At 43.0% G+C, this 24327-nt stretch overlaps 1 protein-coding gene across 2 annotated transcripts in view; it reads left to right on the top strand.

Annotated features, from left to right (window-relative positions):
• The window catches only part of PRKCZ (protein kinase C zeta), a 4411399-nt gene that overhangs the window by 1267014 nt on the left and 3120058 nt on the right, over window positions 1-24327 (top strand). Inside the window, exon 1 of one of the 2 annotated variants that reach the window (XM_044063010.1) lies at window positions 21100-21283. The exons of the other annotated variant lie outside the window; for it this stretch is intronic. Coding sequence (XP_043918945.1) covers window positions 21190-21283 — 94 coding nt within the window. The 5' untranslated portion in view covers window positions 21100-21189. Of the gene's footprint in view, window positions 1-21099; window positions 21284-24327 lie in introns of those variants that run through there. 2 annotated transcript variants of the gene reach the window in all.

Raw genomic sequence — 24327 nt, 5'->3', positions numbered from 1 at the left:
GAAGGGGCTTAGATGCATAAGGCATGTTTGGTAGATTGGAGAGAGGATCTTGCCATGGAGAAGGAGGGGGCATATTGCGGAATAGGGTCAGTGGTTATAATATGACTTTTTTTCTGAGTCAGTTAATGATTGTAGTGCCTAAGAGGAGATTGGCTCTTTATTGTACTGGGAGCTATTTTATTTTTTCCAGAGTGGTATTTTATGAAGAACTGACAGCATTAGTGATGGTTTGGAGAGCTATAGTGCTATGTTTGGAGGCAGTGGAAAAAATGAGTAGACCATACTCCACTTGGGGTAGTAGGACATCTTTCTCTCTGGCAGACTAGGCAGCAGCTGAAAGAAATGGTGAGATTGTCTAACCCAGAAAAGCAGGGTTTTTACTTTTGATTTGTTTTTTTTATCTAAGAGATTTGCTTTTTTGTCTAAGAGGAAAGTACAGTTATGTAAAATCTTAACATAGCAGATGTCCTTCTCTTTACTGTTGTAGTATTTGTTGTAGAAGGGATGTCCTGCCCTGAACAGCCTGATGCTTTGCCAGTATAAAAAAGTCTGAAAGAGATCTTGTATGTGCGATATGTCACATTTATGCTCTCTGCATAGAACACGGGGCATAAAAGGGATGTACAGACGCAACTACCTAGAACTGAATTGCTCCAGAAGATAACACTCGCCATAGGACTAAGGTGTCCATGCACATTCAGAATGAAAAAATGCATAATAAACGAGGGGGTTGGAGGGAGGGCGTGAATACTGCAACAGTGAATGGAAGAACATCTACTGTTATGGTAAGATTTTACACAAATGTACTATGTCCTTCTATGTCACTGTTTTTGTTAAAGAAGGAAGAGGAAGAAAGCTCACGAAACAGAATGGGAGGTGGAAGGCTGAGAAGACCCGTCAAAAAACCCACATAAAATGGTTTTAGCAAAACCTGCTCTGCCCCTAGAAACTGTATCCAACTTATAATGCCTAGTAAAGGTATGCACTGAAGACCAAGTAGCAGCTTCATGGATGGAATTAGTGTCCAACCCCTTGAGGAAGCCACCAGAAGAGGCAGCAGCTGTAGTGGAATGAGCTCCAACAGAAGTAGACAAGCGATTTGCCATGAAAAGAATAACAAAAGGAAATGGCCTTAGATGTCCAGAAGGAGATGTTTTGCTTAGAAACAGCCAAATCCAAAGACCTGGGCTGAAAGGAAACAAAAAGCTGATCAGACTTACGAATAGTCCTAGTTTTATCTAAATAGTACCCTCGTTGTCTGTGCAAGCTTAGGTATGAAGGATCCCCTCACTAGCAAAATGAGGAGAAGGGAAAAAGGAAGGGAGTTTACTGACTGATTCAAGGACAACTCATTTACTACCTTAGGCATAAAAGAAGGATTAGAATGAAGAGACACGCTATCCATGTGAATGAAAAAGAAGGAATGGCCATAAGGACCTGGAGCTCAGAAACCCTACGAGCAGAAGTAAGAGCCAGCAGCAAAACAGTTTTCCAGGTACAATGTTGCAAAGAAGCAGAATCTGCAGGCCTAAAAAGAGCCCGAGTCAATTTTTCCAAAACAAAGTTAAGGTCCCAAGGAGGAGGAATAGGTTTTCTTGGAGCCCTAATATGCAGGACACCTTTAAGAAATTGTTTGACCTCAAAACGAGAAGTCATAGGAGGATTCAAGGGCAGACGAGCAGAAATGGCTGACAATTGGGCCTTCACAGAAGAATAGGCCAAGCCAGACTGGAGCAACTCTCCCAAATAAGAGAGGACCTCCACTGAAAAAGGGTCCTGGTATGAGCATGGCACTAGATCAAATTTTTTTTCCATTTGGACGTACAAGATTTTCTAGTTGAGAGTTGCCTTGCCTCCTGTAAAATCTTGAGCATGTCCTCAGAAAAGAGGTGCCTGAAAGGGATCAAAACCCTATCGCCCACAATGTCAGTTGCAGAGCAGACAAGTGGGGATAAATGAGAGACCCCTTGTCCTGTGTGATGAGATCCAACCAGTAAGGTAACTTGTGATGATTGCCCCTGGCCAGATGCATTAAGAGGAGGAAGCAGTGCTGTCTAGGCCAAAAGGTGTCACTAACAAGATTTTTGGTGAGTCCATCTGAATCTTCTGTGGGACTCTTGGAAGTAGAGGAAGAGGAGGGAAAGCATAAAGAAACCTCCCCTTCCAAGGAAAAAAAGGTGTCCGTCTTCCATGCCAGATGGCATGGCGCTCTGGAACACAAGAGAGGAAGCTGTCTTTTCAGAGAGGCAAAAATATCTACCTGAGGATTATCTCACTGATGGACATTGTCCAGAAACATGTCCCTGTGAAGCATACATTTGTGGACCTGTGTTTTGGACCTGCTTAGAGAGTCTGTCACAAGATTTTGCTCTGAAGGAATGTGTACTGCTTGAAGAGTTAACTGATAACTGAGAGTCACTTCACATCCCAAGCATGAAGCATCATCAGCCTGCAGAGGAGGCAAGATGTTGTGCCCCCCTACTTGTTGACGTACTACATCATTGTAGTGTTGTCTGTGCACACCTTCAAGGGGCCTGGAGAGAACATGGTGTGAAAAGCAAGAAGGGCCAGAATCAGAGCCCTCATCTCTTTGATGTTGATATGGTCTGACTTTTGATGGGGAGGCCAAAGACCTTGAACCTTCAGGTGACCAAGAGATGCCTCCCCCCCATCTCTGAGGCATCACTGAACTGCTCTTGAGAGGGGACTGGTGGCTGAAAGGGCTGGCCTGGGTTGAGATTGAACTGTTGAATCCACCACTCTAATTTCTTCTTGAGACAGGAAAGGAGGGGTACACTGAAATTCAGAGGGTGACAATGCTGCAGCCAAACTGAATCGAGATACCAATGAAGTTTCCACATATGCAATTTGGCAAGAGGAAGTACTGCAATAGAAGAGACCATGAATGGCAGTGCCTGAAGAAACTCCCTGACTAGCATGTTAGAGGAAGAAGAGACTGAATGAAGGCCGTTAACGACAATACCTTTGGAAGTGGAAGAGAGGCCAGCACTGACACCATCTGAATCCAGCATCCCAGTTGCACATGATACTGAGATGGAGTCAGGATGGAATTTTAGAAGTTGGCAATAAACTCCTGACTTTGAAGAAGAGAGATGGTGAACTGCAGATCCTGCAACAATCGACTGGGAGGAAGCACCTGATGCAACAGGTTGTATAGTCAAGAAAAAGTCTGAATGCCTTGGAGCGTGCAGAAGGTAACCACAGGAGCTAGGGAGTTTATGAATACCCTTGAGACAGTAGAGAGGCCAAAGGACAAAGTAGAGAACTGAAAATGAGAGAAAAACACAGAGAAATGTAAACATTTCCTGAAGAGAGAGAGAGAACAGGGATATGAAGGTAAGCATCTTTCAGATCCAAGAACATCAGAAAAGTTTGGGGTAATAATTGGAAACAGAGTTTGAAGAGCAAGCATCCGAAAAGAAGGGATCTTGAGAAAGTTGTTCAGCTGGGAGAGATCCAAAAATAGGTCTGCAAATGCCCTTTTTCGAGGAACCAGGAACATCCTGGAATAAAAAACGCTTCCCACTTGAGAAGGGGAGACAGGTTGAAATGGTCCTTTGGTTCAACAGGGACCCTAGAACCTCTGGCAAATGAAGTTGCTCTAGAATATGTTGAGGAATCCCTGAAAAAGGAGGGAGAGATTTCCATACCATGAAGTAACCCTGATGGATGATAGAAAGAACCCAAGAGTCTGAAGTGATGAGACACCAATTTGGAAGAAAAAGGGAGAACTGAAGGGACAAATTAACCTGTTCTAAAGGAAAGGGGGGATGAATTACCAAAGAGAAGCAGGCTTATCAGAAAAAGGAGGCTACTGGGCCATAGAAATCTGAGAAGCCTTCTCATAGGGGATCCTCCTTCCACCCTTCCTGACCTTAGAGGCTTGACAGGATTGCATGCGAACAAAAGCAGACCTAGAAGGGTAATGATAGGAGAGACAAAAATATGTATAAAATCTTGGCTTTGCCTTTCACTTGAAGAGACTTAAACATGTTAGCAGCAGCAGCAGTCCCAAAACGATGTATTATCCAAATAAGTATCCAACAACTTGGCCTTAATGTCCTCAGGAACAGGCTGAAAATGAAGCCAAGAATAATGCCTCATGATGGACCCAAAAGCCGCAGCCCTAGAAGAGGTGTCAGCAGCATCATAGCTACACTTAATAGACTGGCAAGCCACTTAAGAAGCAGAGCCTATAAAAGATAAGGCAGAGTATTTTCCACCAAATCAGGGAGGGCAGAGATAACATGACAAGCCTGAGCAGTCAAGGCCAGAACATACCTGGTCATGTGGGTCTGGTAATTAATAACCCTAAAGGCCAAAGTAGGAGCAGTGTAAACTTTCTTGACAATCCTCCCCATTGCCCTATTATTCGTATCATAAGGGAAAAGTTTGGAAGAGGGCAAAAGTTTAGAAGGTTTGTCAGAAGATACTGACATCACAGCAGGATCAGCAGAAGGACATTTAAATAAAAATAGACAATCGTCGGAAACCTTATAGAACTTATTAGGTTTCTTAGGAGCAGGAGGCTGAGAATCAGGAGCCTTAGAAGTAACAATGAAAGTTTCTAACAAGGCAACCAACACGGGGTACTGCCGATGGTTTAGTAGTATCCACTTGAAGCAACTCATGATATCTTCTGTGAATACCAGACACTTGAGAAGAATCCCACTTAAAAGAATTACATCATCCTAGCAACTGTGCCCCCAAAGGACAATTCCTTGAAAGGAGAATCAGGGCTAACAGACTCCTTTTCATCAGAACCATAAACCCCAAAGGCTAAGGCATCTTTGAAGAATAGGACAAAGACCCCTCACCAAACAGTGAATCCTCATCCAAGGAATCCAGTTCCCTAAGCCATTTAGAAGGGGGTAAAGGTCCAAGGAGAAGTGGGTACTGAAACCCCTTGAGGAAGCTTTAGGGTCATTATGGCAGAGAACATGCCCTGAGTAAACTCTTGCCATTCCCTTTAAGGATCCACAAGACATACAGAAACATGCTTCAGTTTTTGTCTTTTTTTAGAAGGGACATCAGCTCTAACAAATACTGGGGGTTCTGATTCTTGGCGAGATTCAAGAAGAGAGCCCAGAACTTCCTCACTCACCAATATCTGTGGGATCCGTGTAGGACATTCCAAGATAATCAGCCATAGTTCCCCTGTGATGTCCAGAGCAGATGCCTGCAAAACCTTAGAGGACAAGTAAAATGATGGATCCATGCCAACCTCTGGCAGGGTCACAGCTGACATAAACACTGAACAACCTACAGAGCTTTTACCTGCGTCTAGAGGGACAGCCTGTGGAGGCTGAACAGCTAAAGAATCTCCAGGCAAGACTTCTTGGCCTTCTTACCTAGTTAGGAGTAGCTCGGGGTTAAATGATTCTGCCATGGTATACTGGGCTAAATGTCTAAGCCACTGGTTTTCAAGTTAAATGGCCAGGGAAGACAAACAGCTACCGAGTGCCTTAGGCACAAATGCCTTACAGATACTACGAGAGGTATGGTCGTGGGAAGTGCACAAACAAAAAAGACACTGTTCTTGATGATCCTTAAGGGGAATCTGCCTGCCACACTGATATTTTCCCCTCTTGAATGACATGAACTCCAGGTAGTAAGATAATATACAAGGCCAAGAAAGTAAAAAAAAAATCACCCCAATGGGGCAATTATTTGTTGTTGCTAAATATTCAGTACAGCAACAAAGCATTCAAACCAATGGGCAAAACAGCATTTGAAGTGGCGGCAAAAGAAGTACCAGGTAGTTGCATCCATACGTCCTTTTTATGCCCTACAGTCTATGTGGGGAGCTTAAATCTGATATGTGGCACATACAAGAGCTCTTTTATGCTTTGTTTATACTGGCCAAGTGTTGGGCTGCAATGGGAGGAACATCCCTTCTATAACAAATACTGCAACAGTTATATAAAAGGACATGCGGAAGTTGAAAAATGGGTCAAACCAAATAAATTCTGAGTAATCTGAAAAATGAAACTCATCCCAACACCAACAGACAGCAATACCTTCTGGACATCTAACATTAATTGTACATGCATCAGGAGATGCAGTTGACCTAATGGAAGCAAGACTAGCTGCAAAAAGAAAAAAAAATGAGTATCAAATTCACATTATTCGAAAGAAAAAGCTGTTCAAATTCAAGACAGTCTGGGCTGTACAGAGTGTCAGTCACTTGGAAAGCAGATGCTGTTTGATTGCTTCAGCAGAAATTTCTCAGTTATAAACTCATAATCTACACTCAAATTTATGTTTATATCCAGCAGTCCCATTTGCTCTTCTCCCGTCAGCATAGATTCTGGCCTGAATGAAGTACTATGCAAGCACTTTGATCCTTAACTGATAACATCCTACCAAACTCTGATACTGGCCTCCTTACAGGTGCCCTATCTGTAGTCCTGATGTCATTGCCACTCCCTGGTTTAAAAACATCCTCACAGACACAGAGACGGACATTTAAGAGTTAAAATAGGATCCTCCCAATAAGAATCTGCATTTATTTCCAAAGGTGTACCACAAGGATCCATTCTCTCCCCCATCTTCTCTGCAGTCATTAACAAATTTCTTCTGACATCCCCCATCTCCCACTCATCCACTGTGCTGGTGACATGGCCATTTATTGATCAGATCATTCTCATACCAGCATTTAATGTCACCTCCAAACTGACTTACATGAGCTTCACCAATGGCTTATAAACCATAAACTACTCAATTCATCCAAGACCAAAACTATGCTTTTCAGAACTCCCTAGAAAAATTCACTAAGCACCTGACTCTTATAGATTTATACAGCCATTCCATAGAGACAACCCCCTCACGTCCAAGTACCTAGGATTATGGCTTCATCAGTCAATAAATGTCCATTTCCACATTGACAGACTGAGAGCCAAAATAAACTCCTTCCTTTTTGGGTCAAAAAAGATCTCCCCTATTTTATCCCAGCCAGCCAGAGCAGCCATCAGCAAAGTAGTTTTGCTTTCTCAACTTGAATATTGACTTCTCATTTTTAACTTCTGCTTCTAAAAAAACACAATTGAGAGAGTCTGTCAGCATCTGCCAATTCATTACAAACTCACCTGTGTGTGTGCATCACTGTATCAGGGTTTGCCTACTTCCAGATGAACAAAGCTTACATAAAATGGAACATGATAATCTAGGGAAGATGTCTTGGCCTTACTGTAGACCAACAGAAGCTCATTTGGATCACCTGAATGGAGTTCAGTACAAGGTAATTCTGTTGTGACATTACTCAGATGTTCATCGTGCATACAGCTGCAGTCATAACAGATGGGTTCTCCTGCCGTCAGGCGAGTCCTCGGTCGGCCGAATTCCAAAGTCTAGGTCCGGCGTCGGTTGCCGTCGCTTCTTCCCTGACGTCAGTGCGACAGGGTTATAAAAGAACCAGCCGACGCCATTTTCCCCAGTCTTTCTTGCCGCGTGATGCCCGAAGCAGAAGCAGTTCGCAAGTGCCGGTCGGCCAGCTCCTGAAATTACGAAAATTTTGCAACCGAAGTCTTCTTGAAAGCTAAGTACCCGTTGGAAACTTTTCTTGCCTCAGACCAATGTCAGACAAAGTTAATAATTGTATTTCATGTGGGAAGCAAATACCGCATAAGGATTTCCATTCCCTCTGTATTCCTTGTTTAGGCCCAGACCACGATGTCTCGATCTGTCGTTTTTGTGCTACATTCAACAAACGCACCATTAAGCGTCGGGCGGAGTTCGCCCAGCATTATTTTGGCAAAAAATGTAACTATATTATGTCGTCGGATACTCCGACTCCAGATGTTCTTCGTGTTTCACTGTTGCAGTCATAACTGTAGGGTACTCCTGCCGGCAGGCAGCCCGAGGTCGGCCAGAATATCAAAGTCTGGGTCCGGCGTCGGCTGTTTCAGCAAGTACCCTGATGTCAGAACGCATGGGTATAAAGCTGACAGCCGACGCCATCTTCTCCAGTCTTTCTTGCCGTGCGGTGCAAAGCAGTTCGCTAGTTGTTGGTTGGCATTTTCAAGACAAAGTGGTGTGATTGTCGTCGGTCCGCAGTTTTCTACTTCTCTTCTCAAAGCTAAGTACCCCGTTGGGGAAACCTTTTTCTTGCTCCTCCGATGTCAGAAAAAGTTAATAATTGTGTATCGTGTGGAAAACAAATACCTCATAAAGATTTCCACTCTTACTGTCTACCTTGCTTAGGCCCTGACCACGACGTTTCTTGCTGTCGGTTCTGTGCCAGGTTTAATTCTCGCACTATCAAGCGTAGGTACAACTGGGCCTTGAATTACTTCAGTAGACGATTTAATTATAGGATGTCGTCGGATACTTTACCGACTACTGGAATACAGAAAAAACGCAAAGACAAGGACAGGCCTCCGAGGTCCAATCAGGATACTTTGCAGCCGGAGCCAGCTTCGGGTTCGGCGGTCGTCAGTGAGGCGCTTTTGCAGCCCCTGTCGTCCGCCATTTGAGAACCGATGGCTGACATGGACTCCCATGGGGAGCCATCTAGGCCTAGTAATTTGTCTGCTGCAGGACCTTCGGACGTCGCTCCTTCAGATGGGTCCGGAACCGCTGTGCAAGTACCGGCTTCTGAGGGGGTCTTCAGGCCTTCACATATTACTATTTCCACAAAGACAAAGGCTAAGTCAAAGACTCCTGTTAAACCCAGACTTTCTGCTCAAGCTTCTTCGGATTCAGCTCCTAAGACTCAGAAGCAATTACTACGGATGGCTGAGGATTTATTAACTATGATTAGGGGCTCTCACCCTCCTCCTGACAAAAGGCCTAGACAGGATATCCCTTATGATTCCTCTGATCAGGCTTCTGTATCTTCTGTTTCTTCCTCTGATCAGGATTACTCTTTTCCTCCTTATGAGGATTCAGATGCAGAGGATTCTGTTCCCTCTGCCTCTCCCCCTGAAGATTTCTCTTTTGGGGAAACCTTGCATGAGATGAGGGAGCATTTTCATTGGGAAGGTCAGGATTATTCTACTTCCAAAAAGAGGCTTAGGGAATTTCTTCTTCTCCCTCAACATAGGCCTTTAGCTATTCCTCCTGTACTTGACATTGTGGACGATGCCTTCTCTGAAGCTAACTTGAATCCTGATTCCATGCCGCCTGCTCCTTCTAAGCCTGATAGATTTTACAGGGTCCCTGATTCCCATCAATTCTTCTGCTGATCCTGAAACTATTTTGCAGGGTTCCAAGGCTGCTAAGGCCGCCTCCTCTAAGAATCCTATCCCCTCTGAAAAGGATTCTCGTGCCTTGGACAGGTGGGGCAAAAAGGTTTATACTTCAGCTACCCTTTCTATTAGAGCTTTAAATTGCCAGTTTCACATGTTTAAGTATCAACAGTTTCTTTTATCTGTTTTAAAACAAAGGCTTTCTACCTTTCCTGCATGTGCTGATGACAAGGAATTACAGGATGTGTTGCATGCAACTGAACAAGTTAGCAAACATAGTTTACATTGTGGTTTTGATGCCTTAGAGGCTTCCTGCAGGGCTGCTGCCTCTGGTACTGTTATCAGGAGACATGCTTGGCTTCATGAGCAGAATTTACCTGAACAAGTTAAGGCTAAATTGCTAGATGCCCCTGTTCAGCATGATGTCTTATTTGGATCTAAGGCTGAGGAGGTTATTAAAAAGATGGAAGAAAAAGCCAAGTCTATGCAGACTGTAAAAGATTTTTTGCAAGTACAGCCTCCTAGATTTTCTAGAAATTGGCCCTCCAAAAATTGGTCTTTTCCCACTTCTGACAGGCCTCAAAGGGGAAGATATAGATGCTCCAGAGGTCGGGCGCAGGCTCAGGCCTCTTACAGATCTAGGCAGTGGACTGCTTCTTCACCTAGAAGGGGAGAAGACAGTCCTCAAACCCAAAGAAAGCAGACCCAATGACTCCCTCGGTTGGGCTACAGGTCTTCCTTCCCTGGATGCCCCTCTCGGAGGAAAACTTTCTCTTTTTTACCAGAATTGGACTCACATTACCCAGGACAAATGGGTGTTAGACGTGATTTTGAAAGGCTACAGATTCCACTTTCACACTCTGCCAAGGCCTTCCGGCTGGCCAGATCTGCCAAAACATCAATGGACAGAGGCCTTAAATCAAGTGGACGCTTTATTAGCCTTAAGAGCCATAGAACCTGTTCCACCTCTAGAGGTGGGGAAAGGTTTTTACTCGAGACTTTTTCTGGTCCCAAGAAAACAAAACTCCTGGAGACCTATTCTGGACGTCTCAATATTAAACACCTTTTTGGAAATTCCAAAATTCAAGATGCTTACACTTCAACAACTTCTCCCAATGCTCTCACAAGATGCTTGGATGGTAACATTGGACTTAAAAGAGGCTTACTTACACGTCCCCATAAGGCAACAATGCAGAAAGTACCTCATATTCAAGGCAGGCTCGAGACACTTCCAATTCTCTGTACTGCCATTTGGCTTATCTACTGCGCCCAGAGTTTTTACCAAATGCCTGGCTCCAGTAGTAGCTTACTGCAGACTTCAGGGGATTCAGATTTACCCCTATCTGGATGACTGTCTAATTCAGGCAGACAGCAAAGACCTTTTAATTCAACACCTGCATTTTGTTCAACGTCTTCTCCTACTACTGGGATTCTCAGTGAACACAAAAAAGTCACATTTGATTCCTTCTCAGCGAATGACCTTTTTGGGAGCTCTTCTAGACACAAGTTTACAGATGGCCTTCCTTACTCCAGAAAAACAGTTACAGCTGGCTTCAATCTTCAAGACCTTGGCAACATTGACTCAGCTCACTGCAAGGAAATTTCTGCAGGCTTTGGGCTACATGGCCTCTTGCATCCTGTTGATTCCAAATGCGAGGCTTCACATGAGGAAACTTCAATGGTACCTAAAGAGTGTATGGTCTCAGCATTGCCACAGTCTGGATACAATGATTCCACTGATTCCCTGCCTCCAGAAGGAATTCCTTTGGTGGTCCAGGGCGTGTGTTTTGAACGAAGGGAAGCCCTTTCGTCTTCCTCAACCTACTCAGATCATAACCACGGACACCTCGGATTATGCTTGGGGAGCTCATTTTCTAGACAAATGCCAACAGGGCTCTTGGACAAACAAACACCTGCTATGGCACATCAACTTGAAAGAAAGGTTAGCAGTCCAAAATGCTCTTCTGGCCTTCCAGACTCTCTTGAAGCCAGGACCTCTGCTAATTCGAAGAGACAATACCACAGTCATGTGGTACATAAACAAGCAAGGGGGCTCTCACTCTTACCCCCTTTGCAGACTTGCCATGACTTTATGGGACTCAGCCCTAAATCTGAATCTGGATCTTCAGGCACAGTTCAGTTCATTCCAGGAAATCAGAATCTCTTAGCAGACAGCCTAAGCAGAAACATTTTGGATCCTCACAAATGGATGTTGGACCCCAACTTATTCAGCAAGATAACTGCAGTTTGGGGCTGTCCTCAGATAGATCTGTTTGCATCCCCATCTCAACCATCAGTTGCCTCTCTTTTGCACCAGGTCCTTCCACAAGACAGCTTGGAAAGTGGATGCCCTGTCCTTCAGCTGGAGGAATCTTTCGGGATATGCCTTCCCTCCTCTTCCTCTTCTACCTCGGGTATTGCTAAAGATAAAGCTGGACAAACCCAGACTGATCATTTTGATAGCTCCAAATTGTCCTCGTCAGTTTTGGTACCCAACTCTACTGCACCTTTGCTTGGAACCCCCTTGGAGTCTTCCTCTGACCCATTCTCTACTGTCCCAGCATCAGGGTCAGGTATTTCACTCTCAAATCAAGACTCTCTGCCTGGCAGCTTGGCTCATCAAAGGCAACTGATTCCTTCTTCTCTTCCTAAACAAGTTTTGGATATTCTTTTGGAAGCTAGGCATCCTAGTACAAGGAAATCTTATGCTTCTAAATGGAAAAGATTTTGTATTTGGATGCAGGATCTTGGCTCTGATCCTTTAATACCTGATATTCCCTCTCTTTTACTTTATCTCTCAGACCTTTTGATTAAAGGTCTTTCCTTTTCTTCCATTAAAATTCATGCTTCTGCTATTTCGGCACATTTCAATTGTGATCCTCCCATTTTTTCCCACCAGCTGGTTCGACAATTTCTGAGAGGAGCTAAGAATTTAAGACCACCTAGATCTCCTCCTGTCCCTCCTTGGGATCTCAACTATGTCTTGGAGAAGCTTACTTTGCCTCCTTTTGAGCCTGCTGCCTCTGCGGATATTAAGTTCTTATCCTGGAAGACCGCTATCTTGTTGGCCTTGACTTCTGCCAGAAGGGTATCTGAGTTACAAGCCCTCATGGCCGTGGAACCATACCTCATCTTCTATCAGGACAGAGTTTCCTTGAGGACCAATCCTACTTTTATGCCTAAGGTAGTTTCTAGAGTGGCTCTAAATTAGACTATTCACCTTCCTACCTTTTTCCCAAAACCCCAAAATAAGGGGGAAAGGATTTTGCATTCATTGGACGTGCACAGGCAACTACGTTTTTACCTGGACAAAACCAAAGATTTCAGAAAATCAGATCAATTGCTTATCTCATTTCCTTCCAGTTCTCTAGGTAAAGCTATTTCTAAGCAAACTATTTCCAAATGGATTGCTCATGGAATAAGATATTGTTACTCTCTTTATGGAAAACAGATTCCAGGTACTGTCAGGACTCATTCTACTAGAGCAGCTGCCACTTCAGCAGCCTTTCTCAGAGGAGTTCCTACCAAGGACATTCTGGAGGCTGCCACTTGGAGCTCTGTGCATACCTTTTCCAAGCACTATAACCTCCCTTTGTACTCTAAGTCTAGGGCAGGCTTTGCCTCTGCTGTTTTGCAGGGTCTTCTAGCTGCTCCTTCTTCTTCATAACCTCCTCCCGTGTTCTCAGCTTTGGGATTCTACCCTACAGTTATGACTGCAACAGTGAAACATGAAGAACATAGTACAGTTGTGTATACCTACCATAAATGTAGATGTTCGAGTGTCTTCACTGTTGCAGTCGGTGTTTCCCTCCCTCCAGACCCCTCTTGTTTCTCTTTGCTTACTTTGTTTCCTTTTTCAAAACCTTTCTGGTGTATTTGTGTTTCCCTTGGGACACCTTTTGGTTTTATGGGGGCTTCTGACATCAGGGGCAAGAAAGGCTGGAGAAGATGGCGTCGGCTGTCAGCTTTATACCCATGCGTTCTGACGTCAGGGTACTTGCTGAAACAGCCGACGCTGGACCCAGACTTTGATATTCTGGCCAACCTCGGGCTGCCTGCCGGCAGGAGTACCCTACAGTTATGATTGCAACAGTGAAGACACTCGAACATCTACATTTATGGTAGGTATACACAACTGTACTTTTTGTCTAAAAAGCGCAAAGATAAGGACTAACACACGAGGTCCGCGGCCTCTACCGACACCACGCCAAAGCCGACTACAGGTAGTCCGGTTCTCAGCGAGGCGCCTACGCAGCCCCTGATTACTGATGACACTTCATTGGCGGTGTCTTCTGTGCCCGAGGTCGCAGGCTCCTTGGCCCACACCCCGACTACAGATACTGAAGCCACTCTTGGTGGTGAATCTCAAAATGTGGACAGGTCTGCCTCTTCTCAAGGTGTCTTCAGACCTTCCTCTTCTTTTTCCATCAAGGCTTTCACTAAGTCTAAAGCAGCCATGCATTCTAAGAGACAAGCTACACAGGGCCCATCTCCAGGCCCCATGCCTAAAAAACGGATGCTTAAAATGGCTGAGGATTTAATTACTCTTATCAGGGGTTCTCAACCCCCCCCCCCCCCGGACAAAAGGCCCAGAGTGGAGGAAGAATCCCCCTCCTCTGATCAGGCCTCCATTGTATCAGAGCACTCTGATGAACAGGAACATTCTTACTTCCCTTTTGAAGATTCCGATGCAGAGGAGTCCATTCCCTCTGTATCCCCCCCAGAGGATTACTCATTTGGGGAAACCTTGCATACCTTAAGGGAACACTTCTACCGGGAAGGCCAAGAGTACTCAGATTCCAAGAAAAGGCTTGGGGAACTTCTCTTGCTACCTCAGCACAGGCCTCTGGCTATACCTCCTGTCTTGGACATACTAGATGATGTGTATTCGGAGGCCTGCCTTAACTCGGATTCTTTACCTCCAGCCCCAGTCAAGCCTGGCAGGTACTACCGGGTTCCTGACTCACACCAATTTCTATACAAAAGCCATGCTGCTGACCCAGAAACTATCTCACAGGGCCCCAAGGGAATTAAGGCCTCCACTGCTAAAAATCCATTACCTTCCGAGAGAGATTCCAGATCCTTAGAAAGGTGGGGAAAAAAGGTATATACCTCGGCCACCTTAACCATGAGAGCATTAAACTGCCAGTTCCATATGCTAAAGTACCAACAGTTTCTGTTATCACAGTTGAGAAGTAAAGTGTCACAACCTGAACAACCAGACTTGAAGGAGTTGCAGGATTTGATGCATAGTGCAGAACAAGTGGGTAAACATACCTTGCAATGTGGTTTTGATGCTCTAGAGGCCTCATGTAGAGCTGCTGTTACAGGATCAGTCATACGTAGACATGCCTGGCTCAAGGAACAAACCTTACCAGATCATGTCAAAGCTAAATTACTAGATGCCCCTCTACAAAAGGATGTATTATTTGGTGCTAATGCTGAGGAGGTATTAAAGAAAATGGAGGAAAAGGCTAAATCAATGCAAACAGTGAAAGATTTTCTACAGGTACAACCCCCACATTTCAGCAGAAATTGGCCTTCCAAAAATTGGTCCTTTCCAGCCACGGACAGACCCCAAAGAGGTAAATACAGGTGCCCGAGGGGCAGAGGGCAATCCCAAGGATCATTTAGAGGCAGACAATGGCAAGCTCCTACACAAAGAGGTGGTGAGGATAGTTCGCAGCCATTCAGAAAGCAAGCCCAATGACTTTCCCCTTTGTATGCCAAGCAAGGCTCAAATGGCAGCACCCTTAGGTGGAAAACTGGCATTATTTTCAAAAAATTGGCATATTGTCACAAAAGACAAATGGATCCTGGACATTATAAACAGAGGCTACAGATTCCATTTTCACACCCTTCCAAAAATGAGAGGCATGCCAACCCTGCCACACAATCAAAGGGCAGAGGCACAAAGACAAATTTCAGATCTCATAGACATGAAAGCTATTCAAGAGGTACCTACTCACGAACAAGGTCAAGGTTTTTATTCCAGACTATTCCTGGTACCAAGGAAGGGAAAAGATTGGAGACCTATTTTGGACCTATCCATCCTAAACACATTTTTACTCGTACCAAAATTCAAGATGCTCACTTTACAGCAGCTTCTTCCCATGCTGGGCAAGGAGTCTTGGCTGGTAACATTGGACCTCAAGGAGGCATACCTGCATGTCCCAATCAGACAAAATTGCAGAAGATACCACAGATTTCTTGCAGGTTCAACCCATTATCAATTCCTTGCATTGCCCTTTGGCTTATCTACTGCGCCCAGAGTATTCACGAAATACCTGGCATCAGTAATTGCCTACTGCAGACTTCAAGGGATACAAATATACCCCTATTTGGACGACTGCCTGATCCAAGCGGACAGCAAGCACATACTTCTGAAACATCTGGCTTATGTAATAATGTTGAATTCTCTGGGATACGCAGTCAACAAAAATAAATCAAGGCTAATACCCTCTCGGAAAATAATTTTCCCTGGGTGCCAACTTGGACACAAATACCCAGATGGCCTACCTCACGCCAGAGAAGCAGGGGCAACTAACTCAATACTTCAGAACACTAGCAAATTTCACCAGGCTGACTGCAAGGAAAATCCTGCAGGCTCTGGGATTCATGGCATCTTGCATCTTACTAATCCCATGTGCAAAGCTGCATATGAGGAAACTTCAATGGTACCTGAAAAACCTATGGTCTCAACACAGCCACAGTTTGGAAACAATAATACCACTAATTCCATGTCTTCAAAAGGAATTTCTGTGGTGGGCTCAAGCATGCCAAACAAACACAGGTCTCCCATTCAGGAAGCCTCAAGCAAATCAAGTCATCACAACAGACGCCTCGGACTACGCCTGGGGGGTGCACATGACAGATCGGTGCATTCAGGGCAAATGGTCCCAAAAAGAAAAGCACCTTCACATCAATCAAAAGGAAATGCTAGCAGTAATAAATGCTATTATAGCTTTCAAAGACTTTCTGCATCCAGGTCAACTATTGATAAGGACAGACAACACCACAGTAATGTGGTACATAAACAAACAGGGAGGAACCCATTCATACCCCCTATGCAGGCTGGCCATGTCACTTTGGAACATGGCTCTGGACTTACAAATCGAACTTCAAGCACAGTACTTGCCAGGCAAGGAAAACACGCTGGCAGACAACCTAAGCAGAAATATGACAGATCCACACGAATGGAAGTTGCATCCTCAAGTTTTTACAGAGATAATTCAAGCATGGGGAAGGCCAGACATAGATCTCTTTGCCTCCCACAAAAATCACCAATTGACAAAATTCTGCTCAAGAATTTTTCATCCAAAAGCCTGGAGAGTGGACACTCTCTCTCTCTTTCAGTTGGACAACAATGACAGTTTATGCCTTCCCACCTCTTCCTCTGCTGCCCAAAGTTCTATTAAAAACCAGAGCAGACAGACCAAAGATGATTCTCATTGCTCCAGACTGGCCAAGACAACACTGGTACCCACTCCTGAGGAGCCTGACGCATTCCCCGCCATGGACCCTGCCTCTAATGCCTCTTCTTCTGACTCAGCACAGCTTCAAAACTCTTCACAGTCAGCTGAAAACACTCAATCTAGCCGCATGGAAGATTCCTTAACATCCCAACAGACCCTACTCTCCAAGGAGGTGCAGGATGTCATTTTGGAGGCCAGAAGGCCGTCTACTAGAAAAGCTTACTCCGCAAAATGGAAACGGTTTTGTGCCTGGAATGAGAAAGAGGGCCAGAATCCTGGAAAACTGAATTTACCTCAAATATTACAGTATCTAGCTGAGCTGCTAAGCAGTGGACTTTCATTCTCCTCCATCAAAATCCATGCCTCAGCCATTTCTGCAGAATACAGCACTGATCCACCTTTATTCTCTCACCCCCTCTTAAGACAGTTCCTCAGAGGGGCTAAGAATCTAAAACCCCCAAGGAAACAACCAATACCTGCTTGGGATCTCAATTTCATTCTAGAAAAGCTGACCTTGCCTCCTTTTGAGCCAGCTGCCTCAACAGATTTGCAATATTTGTCCTGGAAAACAGCTTTCCTTCTGGCTATTACCTCAGCTCGTAGGGTATCGGAACTACAAGCTCTCATGGCTGTGCAGCCTTTTATCATCTTCCATCAGGACAGAGTTTCCTTACGAACCAACCTGTCCTTTATGCCAAAAGTGGTATCCAGGGTAGCTTTGAATCAGGCTATACACTTACCTACCTTTTATCCTAATCCTCAAAACAAAGGGGAGAGATTACTACATTCCTTGGACATCCACAGACAACTGCGTTATTATTTGGACAGAACAAAGCCTTTCAGAAAATCAGAACAGTGCTTTGTGCCCTATGCTATAGGAGCTCAAGGGAAGCCAATTTCCAAACAGACACTCTCAAAATGGATAGCCCACTGCATACACATTTGTTATTCTTTTCATGGCAAAACTGCACCTACAGGCATCAGATCTCACTCCACAAGGGCCACGGCTACCTCTGCAGCTTTCCTCAGAGGAGTTCCTACCAAAGATATTTTGGAAGCAGCCACTTGGAGTTCTGTGCATATCTTCTCCAAGCACTACCACCTTCCATTATACTCCAAATCTAGAGCAGGCTTTGCCACTTCAGTCTTGCAGGGCATTCTGGCTCCTCCTAGTTCCACCTAGTGCCTACCACCCCTTTCTTAGCTTTGGGATTCTACCCATCTGTTATGACTGCAGCTGTATGCACAATGAACATAGTACAGTTTTGTACCTACCATAAATGTAGATGTTTGAGTGATAATACAGCTGCAGTCCAGGTTTCCCTCCCTCCTTCCCCTCTTGGGACAGGCCTATTGGCTAACACCTCCTCATACAACCTGATTGGGGTATTCATTCATGGTGTATTTGCTTGCACTACTGTATTTTGATTATATGGCATTGCTGTATTACACAAATTTATGTATTGCCTTCCTTCTGGGGGCACCTGACATCTGGGGCAAGAAAAACTGAAGAAAATGGTATCGGCTTGATTCTTTTATACCCCTGTCGCACTGACGTCAGGGAAGAAGCGACGACAACCGACGCCGGACCTAGACTTTGGAATTCGGCTGACCGAGGACCCGCCTGACGGCAGGAGAACCCATCTGTTATGACTGCAGCTGTATTAGCACTCGAACATCTACATTTATGGTAGGTACAAAACTGTACTGTTCCGGTACTATAGCAGCTCAGCATTTGTGGAATGCACCAGTGGCAGCTCAGCCACAAATCAAAACTGGTGGTGGTGAGATCATGAAATAGCCTCTGCCACCAAATGTATAGTCATCATACCAAGCTGATGACTAAGTCTAGAGTTTGTCCATGTTAATAAGTTGTAGAAGTAACCACCTGTGGAAAAAATGCAGTAGAATTATTGTATAGAAACTACTGATTCTTCATCAGTCCAGATGGTTATGTCATGAAAACAAACTTGCAGGTGACAAAGCATTGCAAACAACCCTCTCCCACAGTCTTATCTTGCTTTAAGCATTGATCATTAGAAACTCTGTGTGGGATACTGCAGCGTTCTAGAAAGAACTATAATTACTGTGCATTCCTGTAATAAATGTGAGGCCATTGGTCCGTAATGGTAACAAGTCAGAGATAATCCCAGGTTTGTCAGAGATAATCCCAGGCTTGTTGTGAATAGAGGCACAGTGGTGCAACTGTTAGCGTTGTTGCCTTACAGCTAGAAGTTCTCTGGTTCTATTCTCAGCTGGGGTGCCTTCTATGCGTTGTCTGCATGTCCTCCCTGCAGTTGCATGAGTTTCCTCCGGGTGTACTGATTTCCTCCCACATTCCAAAGACATGCGACTGGAGCATTTCTCCCTGGGCCTCCACTGAAAATGGGCTCTGCCCCCATCAGACTTTCCCCCTAAACAAATGTTAAGTAAAATTAAATAAATAGACCTAACATTACCTTGTTGTCGTTGGAGAGGTCCCTGATAATTGCCTGAAGTATGGGTGGGCAGTAAACCTTAGAAGGTTTTGCCTCATGACAGCACTTGCTGACCAGTGGCAAAATTCCACAGGGTTAGTTATATCTCTGGCTTGGAATGCACATTACTACTTAAGCTGCGAGTCAGAAGAAGAGGTAAAGAAGTGTTTCTCTCTGTTAAATTTTTTTTTTTTTTTTGCCTGTTATAGCAATGTATAGAGGGTATTTATATGTTATATTAATGTACTGATTGGGGAAAAATCAGTAGGTAAAACTGTCTCTTTGGATGAAACAAGAAGTATGTCTGGTTAAGTGAATGTCTCAGTTACAGAATACTTAAATGAAAGCTCAAGGAATCAAACCCAGAGCTACAGAATGAACCTAGTTAGTAGCTTGTAGCCTTAGTCTTCTGCGCTAACCTGTTAGACAATATTCATATTTCCATAGTAGCTTCCACAGATGTGTTTCATTACATTGTTTTGACCTTCAGCAGGAAAATATCTTATGACTTGATATTTGGGGCAGTGATGCATAAAACTAGGGTAAGGGGAGTGTGAGAAGTGGAGCCCATGGGGTGATTTGTTGGGAAAGCTATTGTTTCTAGCTGCAACATTTTGATAAAGCTTGCATTTAAGAGAAGAAAAGAATGTACATTTCTTTTATTAGTGTAGACTTTTGTTTGAATGATATTTGCATTAATAAAAGCTTTTATTTCCCATGTTATATTCTGTTATTTTTATTTAATTGTCGGGGTCAGGCTTTTCTTTCTTAAAATAAAATAGTATGACATCGTCTTACTTCATCTGATTTTCAGTAGAGGTGGTTTGAAGATCATAGTCTGCATCATGGTGTTTTCTGTCCTTGATTGCTCCATTTAAAAGCTGTTTTTTTTTTTTTTTGTAGTGTTACTTTTTGTTTAGGCTTTAGAATTCATAGCCAGCCCTAACAGAGACAATGCTTTTGCTTAAAAAATGAAAAACATTAATTAGCATTAGGATTTTGGATCATGTCAGGCATTCTGATAAGCGGGCTGGACTGTTTATTACTGTCCACTTTATAAAATTTTCATTGCTTTTACAAGCCAGTTTATAATCCGCTACTTTGGTACTGTGTGTTTAGTAATATGCTGTAATTTCATTTTGGTACTAAGGATTTGTCACTCTAGATTAATTTTTAAAACAGTATATGTACTTTAGTGGTATTTTTCTTAATTCTCAGTTGCATTTTACTTGGAGCTCATTTTCCAATGTGTGTGACCGATTAATATGTAATTCTTACACAGGAGTTAAAAATGATGAGCATCACATAATGGTTACATGTGTTGCAGATGCATCCTGTCTGTACTCAGGTTTTTCCTGTTATCTTTGTCGCATCTGCTCCTTGCCATCCATGCCATGTTTTAGCTGGTGCCTGATCTGCTAGCTACAGCCTCCCCAGGGAACCAGTACCACCCGTGCCTGGATACATGAGGATGGCTTGTGAGAAAGGAGAGAGAACAGGGAAGCCACACTTCCATTAAATATTTGCTGTTAATGTTGAAGCAGTTCCTTTCTATTGTCCTTGGTTCTTCAGTATTCAGACATCCGCAGCAGCAGCAGGAGCAGCAAAAATAAGGGGCAAGGAAGAATGCTTAATCCAGTTCCCCTTCTCTGTGTGGCTAACAGGACAATGTGCTGAAGAAGCAAAAGGGAAACCTAGTGAGTGATGCATCTGTCTTTCTCTCTCCCCCCTCAAGAATGGATTTTGTGTTCATGCCTTGGACATGATTGGTAGGATAAACTGGTGTGTGTGCATATGAATGTGTTACTACAGTAAATGATAGGAGTCAGCATTGCAGGTGACATTATAGCCGGTTTTCTGAATGGTTCTACTGAGGAACCAGAGTGCTTTCGATGTTCGCTTTAGCATCTGTTGTCTTTGTGTATTTTGTGTGCAGGGTTGTGTCTACCAGCCAGAATTAACACGCTAGGCTTTTAATGCCAGAGGTGGCTGTGCTTTGGGGGGAAGGCAAAGAAGAAAGGATTATCAATGAATAAAAAAGAAAGGAGAGCATACATTTGTACTGTACTGCTGACACAGGAGGTTTACAATACAGAACCATGGTACCTTAAAAAGACTGATGGTATGTGGATTTTTCCTTACAGTGAGTTTCCTATAAATTTATTAGGCTAATTTCATGTAAAATACAGTCTTTTTTGTTGAATCTTTTTTTTTAAGCATGTGCTGCTTTGTCATTGTGTGTAGTTACTGGAAGGAGTCGCATTTAACTCTGCTTGTACAATTGCAATTAAGTGTTGAGAAGCACAGTTTTCTATGAAATATTTGCCCTTGCCTTATACATATTTCATTACATTTGGGATACTTTTTCCCCAGCATTTGCACTTGCCTGTTTAATGCTGAATTTGCTATTGCTAATTGGGGAAGATTGATGCACAGTATGTTTAAATTCTGAGCGGTAGACAGAATACCATGATTGTTCTGTAATTTGCTGAAACAGTGACTCTCTTAAATGAGTAAAACAAAGTGAGAATGTCGTATTCTGGATTTAGAATAGGACTAGTGAAAGGTTTTAGAAATTCAAACTACTGAACTGTGCAGACCATGTTTCTAATACAGGCTTAACATGGTGACTTATCACTAGTATAGTCATTTCTCTAAATTGATTGCATCACCTTTTATTTTGTGTGTTAGTGTCACTGGAAAGCACTTTTCATTCTGTCCTATTCCACCATTCCAAATTCTGTGTCTCCCCAAGACAGTAGTTTACTAAGAAATGTATAGGCTGTCATTGAATAAAGCTCCTTGTTTTCAGAAGTTATTTATTAATTATTACGTCACTGAAATGAAACAGTAAACAGTATAATTTAAAAGAAAATGCAAAAGAGTAGAGTACCACATGACTCTCCCATCACCATACACACCCACACACTTGGAACATGTTGGGGACACCTTGTTATGTCCTGCTAGTTAGAGTTGTTCAGTGCCTGGTTGTACAAAGAATGGTAATAGAAATCTTTATAAACTTTCCTCCTGTTAAGCATAGCAAGTGAACATTACATTAGCAGGTGTTTGGATTTCAGTGAAACTTGGCTGAATGTTCCTTATTTTATTACTAAACAAGAAAATGGTAGAAGATTGTGGAGAATGTAAACATGATGCATATGTCATTGCTAGAAATATAATGTATGAACTAAGTGGAACACTAAAAACTGGCCAAACTCTATAGAACTAGTAATTGTTCTATGTTTGTAAAACATTGTTGCTTGTATCCTTTTTTCTGTGTCCAGTTTTGGAAGGGAAGGATCTAATGTGGGAATAAAATTAAATAACCAGTAGATATATTTGAAAGAAGCTTCAAAAAATGATTTAAAAAATAAGTTCAGCCTCCCCATTCTCTGAAGATAACTGATTGGCTAGCAAGAGTTGCTGTGTAGCAGGCCTGCCATATGTTATGGAATGCTGGAATGCTGTTCAGCATGCTTCGTTGAATGTAAGATATTTGTACATACATATATATATATATATATATATATATGTATCTGTATATATATATATATATATATATATATATATATATATATATATATATATATATATATATATATATATATATACATATATACACACACACACACACACACATATATATATATATATATATATATATATATATATATATATATATATATGGATTCACTTCAGAAGCTCAAAATACTGAAATCTCGAATGTCAGTATCTCGAGCCCCAAGACGTCAAATCCACAGAACAGCGAAAACTGAAAACCACGAAATTCAAAACCTCGAATACCGGAGGTTTTGAATTTCACGGTACTACTGCGCACACGCACACACACACACACACACACACACACACACACACACACACACACACACACACCATTTTCCACACAAAAACACACAAGCCTCTCTACTACATGAAAGCAGGGGGGCAAGCCCCCCTGCACACTCCACACCACCCCTACTTAAATATTCTCACTCCGAGGTCGCACTACATACAAAATACCACCACACAAGCTGCATTCTCCTCGCACACACACATCACCGCAACAAACCCTACCCAAAACCCTTTACACACACACACACACACACACACACACACACACACACACACACACACACACACACACACACACTTACCTGAACACATAACCACAGCAGAAGTTCAGAAGTGCGAAATTCAAGGTTCGAGGTTTTGAATTTCGCATTCTGAACTTTCGCTGTTCTGTGGATTCGACTTCTTGAGGATCGAGATACTGAAATTTGAGATTTCAGTATTTCGAGCTTCTGCTGAAGTTAATCTATAGATTATATATGTGTGTGTGTGTGTATACACACACACACACACACGTATGTGTATGTATATATATATATATATATATATATATGCTTCAGGTCACTGCAGTACATTCATTTACAGTTTTCTTGTTTAGGCGGTCTTGTTAGAAGCAGTAGTGCAGTCAGTCCACTGACTTCCATTGGTGAATGGCCTTCAGGATGTTATGTCCCTTTCCTTTTGTCATATTATCAGCTCACAGAATTGTGCATGACTATTATTTAATATTTTGCGGACTGCTATCAGAAGTCACATTTCTGTGCAAGAGTGACACAGGTGCTGTGTTAGCCATCATTAGGGTCTGTTTTACTTTGCATTGTATATTGGCTGTTTTAAGGTTAAGGGTATACTACTCAATTTATGAAAATAAAGTGATAATATATGTATGGCTGTTCGTTGACACAAATTGGATGATTTTATTCTGTATCCCTTTGCTCTGAATCTGATAGTTTAAGGGAAATGATGTTCCAAAGGGTGGTAATTCGGGAATCCCTTTACTTACAGTGTATTTCAGTTTGCAGTGTGCTCATCTTTATGTTCCATTGTTTTGTAAATCTACTACTCTTCCACTTACTGATATTCTGTCTGTAAAGTTGTTGTGATAATCTCAACTGGTAGTAAAAAATGGAGAGAGACTTTAATAAGAAAAAAAATGTAGAATAGTTACGTTAGTTGTTTCTGTAACTTTGGCTAATGCTGGGAGGAGGCCCACCTTGCTATGTCAGTGACTGCAATTATCCTGTCTTGAGTTACATTTCATTTTGTTCTCTGTTATGCCTGTCCTTAGTGTGCCCTAAACTGGTGCAGTAGTAC

This window comes from Protopterus annectens, chromosome 2.part1, assembly GCF_019279795.1.
Source record: "Protopterus annectens isolate FY-2018-M chromosome 2.part1, PAN1.0, whole genome shotgun sequence".
NCBI lineage: Eukaryota > Metazoa > Chordata > Ceratodontiformes > Protopteridae > Protopterus > Protopterus annectens.
Note: the sequence above shows the minus strand (reverse complement) of the source record. Positions and strands in the feature narration are given on the sequence as shown.